Source organism: Colletotrichum aenigma (assembly GCF_013390185.1).
Source record: "Colletotrichum aenigma strain Cg56 chromosome Unknown KSG_Cg56_contig05, whole genome shotgun sequence".
NCBI classification, from domain to species: Eukaryota; Fungi; Ascomycota; class Sordariomycetes; order Glomerellales; family Glomerellaceae; genus Colletotrichum; species Colletotrichum aenigma.
In genome coordinates this window covers 1,068,554-1,081,576 of record NW_023500911.1, presented here as the reverse complement: position 1 = coordinate 1,081,576, position 13,023 = coordinate 1,068,554, and the positions used below count along the sequence as shown (strand labels likewise).

The window sequence follows — 13,023 nt, the reverse complement described above, 5'->3', positions numbered from 1 at the left end:
GAGGGGTCGAAGAGGAGGTCGAGAGCTCGCACGAGTAAGACGTAACGAGGTTCGCTGGTGGCTGAGTGACATCCGCCACCTTTTTTTTTTTTCCTCTTGCCTCTGCAACGACCGCTTGAACAGGCCTATATGAAAAAGCGCGGGAGGGAGGCACAGAAACGAGGGACGCGTCGGACAGGGGTCTCCAGAAAAATAGCGTCGTTTCGCAGGCGGAGATCCCTGGGAGAAGGTGGGAAAGAACGCTTCTGCCCCCCTCTTGCTCCCTCCTTCAGGGCTCCTTCCCTGCCACCCTCCCGCGGCCACGCCTGGCGGTTACTGGCTGGGCCAGGAACACTGGAGGCCTGGAGGCCCTGAGGCGGTTGGGCAGGTGGGTGAGGTGAACCGTGAGGGTGATGCCGCCCACACGCCGCCTGCGCAGAGGCGCGCATGCGCATCCATCAAATCTGAAGCGGTTCCACCACACGTTTATTGGCAGGTGCAGCTGCGACCAGAGTCACAGCGGTGTCCACTGTAAAAGTAACTTGGGGGTGCTTAAAGTGCCCTGCAGCAGTTGTATCTGCAATGCGGAGCGCAATCAATCAGACCCAGCCCAAATGCCATTTTCATTTTCCCTCGAATTCCCGGCCAGCTTCCATCGATCCCTCCATCCATCGTGACTACGCCTCGTTCTCTCTCTGTCCCTGTCCTTCTCCCTCTCTCTCAGATAACCTTGTCCCCGTCTTGCTGCACCTTAAAGATCCCCCCTCCCTCCTCGCCTTCGTCTCGTCTGTTCAGACTGTCGATCCGCTCCTCCTGTGCCTCGTTTCGCTCCCGTCGCCAAGCCTTCACACTGCCGTTTGCCGGAAACTGATTTCTTGGACATTTGCTCTGTGCTTTTTACCCCCAAATCCTTTACATTGCCACACCGTTGCTGCTGCCGCTGTCGCTTGCAACAACTCCGATACAAATCACTCCGCTACCCCAACTTCCACCTCCTGCGCGCGAGACAATCCTAGGGTCCCCCCTGACTACCTTTGAGGTTGACTCGACTTCGACTTTGAACACCACTCTTTTTTCGTTTTCCAACCTTCGTCAACAGCGCAGACACAATGGGCAAGAAGGCGCTTCCCACAAAAGCCGAGCTCGTCGACTATGGCCACACCGTTGCTGGACAGTGAGTCGCCATAATGCTGCCCCTTTTCGCGATTCACCATGCGCCGGCTGGGCAACATCACTTGGGACGTGTCTCTAACGTTGCCTCGAATGTAGTGCAGGAACCATGTGCGACGAGTCCGGCGAGCTCTTCATTAAGCCTTGCACGACCGCAGAGGTCGACTTCTACAACTCCGCCAACGAAGCACACCCAGAATTCGCCGAGCTGATGCCCTTGTACATGGGCACCCTCCAGCTCAACGACAGCGCAGAGCTCAGCTCCATTGAAGACGGTGCCCCTGGCCCCGTCGCGACACAAGCCGCCAAAGAGGAACTGACACAGGCCGTCACCGGTGAGGCTCCCGCCGAGCAGGACAAGGACAAGTGGGTGCAGAACAAGTCAAAGAAGATCAAGACAGACCAGGCTATCGTGCTCGAGAACTCGGGAGCTGGCTTCACCTCTCCCAACATCCTCGACGTCAAGCTCGGTGTGCGCCTGTGGGCCGACGATGCTCCCGCCGAGAAGAAGAAGCGCTTCGACGACATCACCTCCAAGACCACCCACGGTCCCCTGGGCTTCAGAATCGCCGGCATGAAGGTCTACCGCGGGTCCTCCATGAAGTCCGAACTGGATGCCGAGGACTACAAGATCTACGACAAGGACTACGGCCGCATCCACGTCAACGCCGACAACATTGTTGAGAACTTCCGCAAGTTCATCTTCAACAAGACCGCCGGTATCGACGACGACCTTGGCAACGCCGTCGCTCAGGTCTTCTTGCGCGACCTGCGCAACGTTGAGCGCGTCCTCGCCGCCGAAGAGAGTCGCATGTACTCTGCCAGTCTGCTGTTCGTCTTTGAGGGTGATGGCGACAAGTTGAAGGAAGCCATCGCGCAGAACAACGCGGCTGCCGACAGCTACGAGGCCGCGCAGGGCAAGAAGCCCAGTGGAAATGCGGCCAGAGTGGACAGTGGTATTGAGCTGATTGAGGGAGACGCGAACCTCGATACCGAAGACGACGATGACGAAGACGACGGCCCTGCCCTGCCCAAGATCTACTCGCTGAAGCTCATCGACTTTGCCCATGCGCAGTGGGTGCCTGGCCAGGGCCCTGACGAGAACGTCCTCAAGGGCGTACGAAGCCTGATTGACATTTTCGAGAAGCTGGTGCAATAAGACACCGATCCTCACGATACGTTTTGGTTCGATAGAACACGGGAGCAGAGAGGCACGACGGACCCAGCTCCCGTGGCACGACACAAAAGTTTTACAGGTCATGATTTGTGCGATCAAGAGGACCATCAGCAGGCATCAGACGAGCACGGTTTGCTCGCAATCACAATACCCAGATACAGTTGCGCGGATATGAGTGCGAATAGAAGTCGCTCCTCAGTGGACAGTAGGCTAGCATCCATGATAATGACCCAAGGATATCATTACACCCGGCGTCGGGGTCTCTTTCAATACCACATAGCATACGTTTCCATTCGCCTTACGTCTTTGTCGATGAGCTCAAGTGTATGACCTATAACCGACAGGGAAGCTTAAAGTTACCTGACATCACCAATGGACCTGCATGAAGCCAATGCAGGATGCAGATGAACGGACGCCCATCTCGTTAGGTCGCGGGAAACCCCACACGGACCACAGCCACGGGGAGGTTGCTCTAGTCACTCGACCTATGTAGAGATGGGGGTGACATGGTGGGATTTCAAACGGCAAGTATTCAACGTTGCTTTTGAAGCTTGAAGCGCTGTGTTCCTCAAAAGTCGATAACTCTGGAGATTCTTTGAATTGCAACATATGAGTGTTCAAGCTACCATGACGAATGGGCTAGTGTGACCACGCAAAGATTCACATGCAGAATCTTGACTCTTTTATTCCGGCAGTGGATATCTTCAACTCTCCACCTCTGCAGCTGTTGCAAGGTACTTGAAGTAGGTACCTTGGCTGCAGCTTTGCTGAAAGCCGCTAAGAAACCGGGTCCGTGCCCAGGTGCTGCCGGAACGCGGCGGCTATTTCCTCCGACAGCGCCAGCCAGCCACCTAATCCGTCATGCCTCCCAGCGTCGCGCAGCGTGTAACTAAGCTGGGAACTTTTTTGAGGCCTCAGTGACCATCAACGAGGTCCCGGCAACTGCTCTTTTTCTCCACAACAACATCGCGACGATGGACGACCTTTTGAATCTCGAGCTCTTGTCGCTCGTTTCCAAGGTCACCTCCGAGTTGCAGAACCATTTGGGCGTCTCCGACAAGACCCTCGCCGAGTTCATCATTGCCCAGCGAGTCGACGCCGAGGACTACGATGCCTTCAAGAAGAAGCTCGCCGCCATCGGCGCCGAGTTCCCCCCGAGTTTAGTCGACAGCGTCGACCGCCTTGTGCTCACGATGCACCCGAAGCTCAAGGGCAAGGCGCAAAAGAACGGCGACAGCAGCGAGGACCACCACCATCGCAGCGCGGAGGAAAACCAGCAGATCTTCAAGGGCCTCGCGGTCCCCGACAAGGCCGTTGCGTACGACAGCATGGGAGATGGCGACGCAATCGACGATACACTGGCGCTGCTGGAGGGACTGGAGGGTAAGGCCCGAGGCGAGAAGGCGTCTTCGCGCAAACGCAGTCGCAGTCCGAACGATGGTCGCGAGTCGAGGCGGAAGAGGAGGGATCGGTCGAGGTCGAGGGACCGTAGGAAACGAGACAAGTACAGGTCGAGGTCGAGGTCCGTCGACGACTACGAGAACGGGCCCTCCCTGAAGCAACGCAGGGGAAGGCGCAACTACGACGACGACGACGACGACAGCCGCTTTAGGAGAGCTCCAGAGCCCGAGGTCGACGATGCGCCACAACTTCACAAGGTTTACAGCGGCCATGTCACTGGCATCAAGGACTTTGGCGCGTTCGTCAACCTGCATGGTGTGCGTGGCAAGGTGGATGGCTTGGTGCACATCTCGAGACTGGTCGAGGGGCAGCGTGTGAACCACCCCTCCGACCTATTGACGAGAGGCCAGGATGTCAAGGTCAAGGTCGTCAATATTGAGGGCAACAGGATAGGGCTTTCGATGAAGGAGGTGGACCAAGAGACCGGCATGGACCTCCATCCACAAGACAGGATATCGTCGGGCGCAAACATGGAGGCACTTGGTGGTGGCAGGGATGGAAACATGTTCGACAACGGAATTATGCCACCGCCACAACACCAGGCTGGAAAGCGCCGACAAAAGAAGCGGATGACTTCGCCTGAGCGATGGGAGATCCGCCAGCTGATTGCTTCGGGTGTTGCGAAGGCCTCGGATTACCCTGACTTGGAAGAGGACTACAATGCGACACTGAGGGGAGAGGCCGAGCTGGAGCTGGAGGAGGATGTTGACATTGAAGTACGCGAGGAGGAGCCGCCATTCCTGGCTGGTCAGACGAAGCAGTCTCTCGAACTATCGCCCATCCGAGTCGTGAAAGCGCCAGATGGGTCGATGAACCGTGCTGCGATGTCGGGCACAGCGCTGGCCAAGGAGAGGAAGGAGCTGAAACAACAGGAAGCGGAAGCTGCGGCGGCGGAGGAATCCAAGGTCGATCTCTCCGCTCAGTGGAACGACCCGATGGCGGACCCCGACAAGCGCAAGTTCGCCAGCGATCTACGCAACGCCAAGTCGCAGATGAATCAGAACAAGCCCGACGCCGTGCCGGAGTGGAAGCGTGCGGTAGCACCCAAGGACCAATCCTTCGGCAGGCGGACAAACTTGAGCATCAAGGAGCAGAGAGAGACGCTGCCTGTGTATGCTTTCAGGCAAAAGTTTTTGGATGCCGTCCGGGATCACCAGGTTATGGTCGTCATTGGAGAGACTGGGTCAGGCAAAACAACACAGCTCACGCAGTATCTCGCGGAAGACGGCTTCGCCAACAACGGTGTCATCGGTTGCACCCAGCCTCGTCGTGTGGCGGCCATGTCCGTCGCGAAGCGTGTAGCTGAGGAAGTCGGCACACCGCTGGGTGAGGCCGTCGGTTACACCATCAGATTCGAGGACCGCACTAGCCCTGCGACCAAGATCAAGTACATGACGGATGGTATGCTTCAGCGTGAGATTCTGGTGGACCCGGATCTGAAGCGGTACTCGGTCATTATGCTGGACGAGGCTCACGAACGTACCATCTCTACGGATGTGCTGTTTGCGCTGTTGAAGAAGACCATGAAGCGCCGCAAGGACCTGAAGGTCATCGCCACCTCAGCAACCCTGGACGCGGACAAATTCTCATCCTACTTTGACGGCTGCCCTATTTTCACTATTCCGGGTCGAACGTTCCCGGTCGAGGTTCTCTACTCTCGTGAGCCAGAGTCAGACTATCTGGACGCCGCACTGGTCACCGTCATGCAGATTCACCTGACAGAACCTCCTGGCGATATCCTGTTGTTCTTGACGGGCCAGGAAGAGATTGACACGTCATGCGAGATTTTATACGAGCGCATGAAAGCTCTAGGGCCAAATGTCCCAGAGCTCATCATCCTGCCCGTCTATTCCGCCCTTCCAAACGAAATGCAGAGTCGCATTTTCGACCCCGCGCCGCCTGGCTGCCGAAAGGTAGTCATCGCAACCAATATTGCCGAAACGTCCATCACCATTGACAACATTTACTTCGTTGTCGATCCCGGCTTCGTCAAGCAAAACGCCTACGACCCTAAGCTGGGTATGGACTCCTTGGTCGTCACTCCCATCTCCCAGGCACAAGCAAACCAGCGTGCCGGACGAGCCGGTCGTACGGGGCCTGGAAAGTGTTTCCGTCTCTACACCGAAGCCGCGTATCAGTCTGAGATGCTGCCCACGACTATTCCTGAAATCCAGCGTCAGAACCTGTCCCACGTTATTCTTATGCTCAAGGCTATGGGCATCAACGACCTGCTGCACTTCGACTTCATGGATCCTCCCCCGATTAACACCATGCTCACGGCACTTGAAGAACTCTACGCCCTCAGCGCTCTCGACGACGAGGGCCTGTTGACCCGTCTCGGTCGCAAAATGGCAGACTTCCCTATGGAGCCATCCCTGGCAAAGGTCCTGATCATTTCTGTCGACATGCACTGCTCGGCGGAAATGCTCATCATCGTCGCCATGCTCAACCTCCCCAACGTCTTTTACCGTCCCAAGGAGAAGCAATCCCAGGCGGACCAGAAGAAGGCAAAGTTCCACGACCCCCACGGCGACCACCTCACGCTCCTCAACGTCTATAACTCGTGGAAGCAGAGCGGCTACTCGGCGCCATGGTGCTTCGAGAACTTCATCCAGGCGCGCTCCATGAAGCGCGCCAAGGACGTGCACGATCAGCTCGTCAAGATCATGGACCGCTACCGCCACCCGGTCGCGTCCTGTGGGCGCAACACGCAGATCGTACGGCAGGCGCTCTGCTCGGGCTTCTTCCGCAACGCGGCGCGCAAGGACCCGCAGGAGGGCTACAAGACGCTCATCGAGGGCACGCCGGTCTACCTGCACCCGAGCTCGGCACTGTTCGGCAAGCAGGCCGAGTGGGTCATCTACCACACGCTGGTGCTCACGACCAAGGAGTACATGCACTGCACGACGAGCATCGAGCCCAAGTGGCTCGTCGACGCAGCACCGACGTTCTTCAAGGTCGCGCCGACGGACCGGCTGTCCAAGAGGAAGAAGGCGGAGAGGATCCAGCCGCTGCATAATAAGTACGCCGGCGAGGACGACTGGAGGCTCAGCGCGCAGAGGAAGGCTGGACGTGGCGGTGGCGGCGGTGGTACATGGGGTTAATCATCTTTTCCTTGTGCCCCTTGTTGTCGCTGGAAAGAAGGAGAAGGGAACGCGTGCGTGTAGACTGGATGGGATGGCGCTGTGTTCATGTTGTTGTTATAGTTTAGAGAAATATACCCCCCACAGAGGCAACACATGACGCGGCTATTTCTAGATGACGTTGTGACTCGGACGACTGTGAAGATTTGTCAATGCCCAGACTTTTTGGGCAGCTCTACCAGTAAGTAAGCATTTGCAGCCAAGAGAGGCAGGCATTGCTTGTGTTCTTGGTCATGTTGATCGGGAAGCGACAGAGCAGGCCAAAACCTCGGGAGGCCGGCAGACGAACGAGCCAAGACGGCTGCGATGCGTGAGAGGCTCGCCAAGGTCAGTCAAGTCAGCAAGCGAACGCAAGCGAGGCATGGGAAGCCAAGAAACAAGAAGGCCGGGGGGGGGGGGGGGGGGGGGGGGGGGGGGGGATTATAAGCATCTTTGGCGAGACGACTTGGCGTGTGGCAGGTTGTGTGTTGGATTGCGTATGCGTGTTGAATACCGACGTCGGGGAGGGTTCGGCCGGGAAGGCAGTGACAGATCTTACGGACCGCGGAGAAGACGGCTGAAGGTTCGGACCCGCTAGCATAGATCTTGGCTTTTTCGAAGTTGTCTAGAATTTCTAACGATGCGTACGATAGAGTCGGTCTTTAGGGATTAGAGTTCTCGGTTGGCGATGACGAATGACTCGATGGTTTACAACGATGCAGTTGTAGGAGCTTTAGAAGAAAAGAACCCTGGTATCCTGGTCGACGATCAAATCGGATGGGTTCTCGAGGAGGAGGTCACTGCGTCGGACCTTATCAACGGTAGCCGCGCTGTCGACCTGTCAGATGTGTGGTTGGACGCTCGGGTTGTGGGGTGAGGTGAGTCGTGATACATGAAGTGTTTGGGGATGGTGGGATTATGGGGGACGCGGATGTGTTTTAGGGGATTTTTTTTGTTTCCGTCTTACTGTTGAGGGCGCCAGGGAAAAATTAAAGATCACTTCGGGATAAAGCCGGGAGAGGGCGAATAAAACGTGGTAGAGCCCCCGGGCGCGCGGGCGGGAATGGGGAGCGCTTTTCTTCTTGTTTGGTGTTGGGAAGGGGACGTCACGCATTTTTTTGAGTTGGTGATGCAGAGTGTGGATGACAGATGTCACGACTGGGCTTGAAGGTGCAAAGGGACAAAACATTGGACGAAACCCGATCAACATCCTACCGACGACTATTTCAACAACGGCGTTTACTTTACATCTTCCTGCAAATCGCTGATTGCATGGTCCACCACCGACAATGACGCGCCGGAACAGCCTGGCGCTGCACCTCACCGCCCTCGCCGCGCTCTCCTCCGTCGCGCAGCTGCCCGTCCTCGTCGGGGCCGAGGACCTCGACGCGGAGGACGTGCCGCCCGAGTGCGTGCCGGTCTGCGCGCCGATCGTGGCGCTCACGGCGCGGTGCGAGGCGCAGACGAAGCAGCGGTTCGGGGACATTGACAAGCGGTTTTCTCACGATGGAACAGTGGACTTTGAGGCGCGGCGGAGACACGTTTTGGCGCCGGAGAGGGTGCGGAGGAGGAGGCAACGACTGGAGGAGAGGATGCGGAGGCGGCAGGTGCAGTCGGACAGCGACTCCGACTCGAGCGGCGACGATGCGCCGCCGCAGGTTGTCGCGGCGGCGGAAAGGGAGGAGAAGGAGTGCGTGTGTCAGGATACGTCGTTTGATGTGTTTGGGGCGATGAATGGGTGCGCGGGATGTATAGCGGCGAATGCCACGGCTGTGGAGGCGAATGAAGGTGAGTTTACCTGGTTGAGGAATGGTGTTGATGGGTGGGCTGACTTGAGAGGTAGATATCAGGGAGATCATGGCCGACTGCGGGTTTGCTCCTCCACCACCTCCGGCCTCTTCGGTGTTTACTACGACGACTATTTCGACGACATCACCGCCTCCGGCAATTCTTACGGACCCTCCGGCAGCGAACCCAGCTCAGGGCGGCTTCTCGACGTTAGTCCCTCCGGCATTAGCGCCCGCCGGACCGTCTACGTCCTCGACTTCATCGACGTCCTCAACGGCGCCACCACCGCCACCACCACAAGATGCTCCGACCTCGACGCAACCACCGCCTGCTGCCGCGACGACGCCAGAGCCGGAGGTGACGCCGACGGTGGAGAGCTCAATCACGCCTGTGACGGTGTTCGAGACGCCTTCTTTCAGGACACTGCCTAGTCTCGTGCTGCCCAACGACTTTGCGGCGGCCAGGGGCGGCGATCGGACGGGCAGCGGCGCGGCGACGCTGGGCGGACACTGGGTTGGTAAGGCTGCGGCTGCCTTAGTGCTGGTTTGGGCTCTTATTTGAGGGAAGCTTTTGGTTTCAAGCGAGCGTGTTGTATTTTTTATAAGAGATACTACTGTGATACCCTTAAGTATCTAAGGTAGCTTTACGCTTAGAAGAAAGTATATACTAACTTACTTCTAATACTTTTCTAACCTTATAATATTCTAACTAATCAACAGCGGCATTTAATATTAAATTATAATTTTAAAAGAATTTAAACTATTTTACTTATATAAATACTATATATTATACTTGGTTTAAGGTGATTAATGATAACTGTATCTAATCTTCCTTATATATATACTATGTTTTATTTGCTTAGGTCGCTATGAATGAATGTCTAGCCTCCACTGATAAGTTACCTTAGGACCTCAGCTGCTGCTGGCATCCCTGCGGCGGTCCTCTTAAAACCTCCCGCCAAAGCAGTCGTTACCACTCCCCTGATGCCCGCCCATCTTACTCCACAACCTTTCCTCACGTCTAAATGCCAACAATGACAATTACTGACATCGACACTTGACGAAATTCTACACAGATGACCACTATGCCTGTTCGCAACTTTATCGCCAAAGGGAGCGAGCGTCGTGCTGTCGACAAGCACAGTCTACCCAGTCTCGTGCTGCCTCTTGTACTGCTGGGGCTTGGCACTGCCTGGATCCTCTTTGTCAACTCCGACCCCAGTGTCAGCGCCGTCTTCACCAAATGTTTCCCACTCACTGAAGGTGATGGGGAAGGCGATGGTAGCGATGGTGAGACGACGACGCCCTTCCTCGCCACTATCCCCATCGTCGGCCCACCCGTTTGCTGCCTCGTCTCCTTCTTTCGCGCCGCGCTCGACTCCCACCGCTCTGCCATCATCATGGGCGAGATCCTCTCATATGTCGGCGCCCTCCTGACGGTGACCACGCTCGAATCCGCTCGGGCATGCAATCAGTCATCCTCGCTCATCCGCAATCCGACTCCGTCCTGGCTGCTCTTCAACCTTGCGGGCGGCGCTGTTGTCTGGCAACTCGTCATCATTCCCTCGTTTCTTTCGCACGAGAGGAAGCGTCAGCGACAATCCTCGGAGGAGCAGCAGGCACTACTTGGACCACAGGGCCAGGAGCAGCAACAGCAGCATGAGCACATGCACCGCCATCTGGACCCTGTCGAGCCGCCTGCCATCTCGGCCGGGGTGGTCCTGGGATACTTTGTCCCGTGCATGCTCCTTGTCCTCGCCCCGGGTACCGTCTCTATCCTGGCGTGGCTGTTCTTCCCCGCCTACAGCTCTATTGTCCGCATTGCTGTGCGTGGGCTGCTCAGAGTCGCGAACCCACCTGGCGCTGTTGCAGGGAGCAACTTGCACCCAGAATCCAGCCGTGCTGCGATCCTCTGGCTATATCTAGTCCCTATGCTGTGGTCCGTGGTCGCACATTGGTTACTTCTCTACAACATTGCTTTTGTCCCCGATGACAGATCACACACCACCGGCGCTGCCCTGGGTTTCATTATCGCGGACTTCACTGCCATCGGGCTGAGCGTGGTCTACTGGATGTTCGCAGAGGCTGGGTGGCGGCTTGCGCTTCTAAGTCTTGTAGCCGGTGCAGCTCTAGGCCCTGGTGCTGGACTCTGCTTGGCCTGGGTGCTGCGGGAGGGCATTATGGCTTCGACTGAGGGCAGACTTGGTAAGCAGAAGAGTTTTTGATTCTTCCAAGGGTGGGATCTCAATTGCAACCACGACTCCAATGAGAATGAGAGTATTCTTTCATCACCATGAAATACCTATGGAAATCATGGCTGTGCCTGCATGTTTGTGTGCCTGATAGCTAACTAACTACAGTTCGTCGTGACTGACCGACGCACTCGCACCATCTGTGCGACCCTCCGCCATCCCCTCAATCTTAGCCGCCGCTGGACGCACGCTTTGCGGGTTGGAAAATACATCCTCAGGGTCGTACTTGAGCTTGACCTGCTCCAACCGGGGCAGGTTTTGGCCCCAGTACCTCCTCTGCCCATTCTCCAGCTCTGGGTCGACGTAACCTGCATACACTCCGAATTCCTCACCCTTGGGATATCCCTTTTGGATCGTGTCTGCGATGCCACGGATGAAGTTCTTGCTCGTGGGCGACACTCGACCCCAGTCAAGGCCAATTACGTAGCTCTGCATATAGAACAGGGCGTCTCTGTGGGCATATGCCGTCGCATCGGGGGGCACGTCGTTGATGGCACCGCCCTCGAGGTCAAAGTACGCGAACCACAGCGGGCTGCCTTTGTGCGCGTCGTCAAAGTACTTGAACAGGTCGTCGATAGTGTCATCCGGGAGGAGAGTCTGATTCGTGAAGGCCAGGGACTTGCAGTAGATCGGCGTCGGCTGCCCGGTGCCCAAGAGCAACACAGCCTCATCTGCGAGGTGCGCCATGTGGCCCAGCCAGTCGTTGAGCACAAAGTACTCATCCTTGCGGTTGTGCCGGCGGAAGAAATCATGCTCGGCCGCGAGTGACTCCCACTCCTCCTGCGTGCCATAGTACGTGCCCGACACAATCATCCCGAGCTGGTTCACAACAACCTGGCTAGCCAGCTTGCGCGGCAGCGCCGGGTCCGCTATCATACGCTGCCACGCCTTGAACTCATCGGCCATGTCGGCGTATCTGTCGTCGTGGTGGAGCGCAAAAGAGTACTGCACGAGGCTGCTGGGCGCGGGCTCTGTGCGGACGACAAACTCGGTGATGATGCCAAAGCCAGCGCCGGCTCCCTTGAGCGCCCAGAACAGGTCCTTGTTCTCTGTCCACGAGGCGCGCGTGATGGTGCCGTCTGCGAGAACGACGGTGACGGCCTCGACGTGGTCCAGCGCCGAGCCGAACTGGCGCGAGGTCGGACCCAGGCCACCGATCGTGGCATGCCCGCCGATGCCGACAGACGGGCAGGTCCCATGGCTCATGGCCCGGCCACCGTGCGAGTGCAGCTTCTTCGTCACGTCGCCGAGGCGAGTGCCCGCGCCGATGGTGGCGATATGGGTGGTCTCGTCCATGGAAAAGTGTTGGAACTTTTTGAGGTCGACAACTACCGCGCCATCGTGGCCGCCGAGACCTGCTCACCCACCCCAGAGAGTAAGCATCGTGATTGTTTTCACAACATGGAATCCCTGATCAGTAGCCACGCGGGCGAAGCATTGTGGAAAACTAGCATCAAAGGAATACCCCAAGCCTTCACTCACCATAGTTACCAAAGCTATGCCCTCCGCTCTTGGGCTGTACCTTCAGACCCCTCTCCTGCGCGCAGGCCACTATAGCGGCTATCTGCTCGGCCGTCTCCGGCACCGTAACCACGGCGGGAGTCACATCAATGTCCAGATTCCAACGCTTGACCTTGAGAAGCGAGTACAGCGGGTGGCTTGGGAAAGCGTAGTCCTGGATACCAGCCCCGTCAAGACACTCGCGAAGTGATGGCGGAGTGGAAGATGCTGCTCCTGTTCCTGCTCCCGCCAGGGCTGTGAAGATGAGGACTGGAAAGGAGAACATGGTTATATTTCCCTTTGCGGGTGGATGGATGAATGGATGAGCGGAATATTGAATCGTCAAGTTCTCAAGAACTGGCCAAAACGTGAGAAAGCGAGCAAGTGCAGGGCTCGGGGGGATTTTGGATCATGTCGAGACGGAATCTAGCTGTTTGTCCTGCAATTGTGTTTGCTCGTGTAACCTAGCTTGTCAGGCAATGTTGGATACTGCTGCACTACATGGATTACATTAGCACTGCCACTGTCCGGAGGGAGCTCATGGGCCCAATGATACCTTCAACGTGCAGTACCGT

At 56.9% G+C, this 13,023-nt stretch overlaps 5 protein-coding genes across 5 annotated transcripts; 4 read left to right on the top strand and 1 right to left on the bottom strand.

The window, feature by feature from the left end:
- Nucleotides 1-1,088: 1,088 nt before the first annotated feature.
- ARG82 (Inositol polyphosphate multikinase) lies at nucleotides 1,089-2,308 on the top strand (the record flags this gene model as incomplete). Its single annotated transcript, XM_037323188.1, has 2 exons — nucleotides 1,089-1,153; nucleotides 1,249-2,308. The coding sequence occupies 2 exons, from the start codon at nucleotides 1,089-1,091 to the stop codon at nucleotides 2,306-2,308; spliced, it is 1,125 nt and encodes a 374-aa protein (XP_037178332.1).
- Nucleotides 2,309-3,300: 992 nt separating this feature from the next.
- On the top strand, nucleotides 3,301-6,891 carry prp22 (Pre-mRNA-splicing factor ATP-dependent RNA helicase prp22; the record flags this gene model as incomplete). Its single annotated transcript, XM_037323187.1, has 1 exon — nucleotides 3,301-6,891. One exon carries the CDS (start codon nucleotides 3,301-3,303, stop codon nucleotides 6,889-6,891), a length of 3,591 nt encoding a protein of 1,196 aa, XP_037177585.1.
- A 1,307-nt stretch (nucleotides 6,892-8,198) lies between these two features.
- Nucleotides 8,199-9,258, top strand: CGCA056_v007938 (uncharacterized protein; the record flags this gene model as incomplete). Its single annotated transcript, XM_037323186.1, has 2 exons — nucleotides 8,199-8,697; nucleotides 8,753-9,258. The coding sequence occupies 2 exons, from the start codon at nucleotides 8,199-8,201 to the stop codon at nucleotides 9,256-9,258; spliced, it is 1,005 nt and encodes a 334-aa protein (XP_037178073.1).
- Nucleotides 9,259-9,781: 523 nt separating this feature from the next.
- On the top strand, nucleotides 9,782-10,921 carry CGCA056_v007937 (uncharacterized protein; the record flags this gene model as incomplete). The annotated part of the gene is made up of 1 exon (XM_037323185.1): nucleotides 9,782-10,921. The coding sequence occupies one exon, from the start codon at nucleotides 9,782-9,784 to the stop codon at nucleotides 10,919-10,921; it is 1,140 nt and encodes a 379-aa protein (XP_037178061.1).
- A 129-nt stretch (nucleotides 10,922-11,050) lies between these two features.
- sorD-5 (FAD-linked oxidoreductase sorD) lies at nucleotides 11,051-12,734 on the bottom strand (the record flags this gene model as incomplete). Its single annotated transcript, XM_037323184.1, has 2 exons — nucleotides 11,051-12,303; nucleotides 12,431-12,734. The coding sequence occupies 2 exons, from the start codon at nucleotides 12,732-12,734 to the stop codon at nucleotides 11,051-11,053; spliced, it is 1,557 nt and encodes a 518-aa protein (XP_037177577.1).
- Nucleotides 12,735-13,023: the final 289 nt, after the last annotated feature.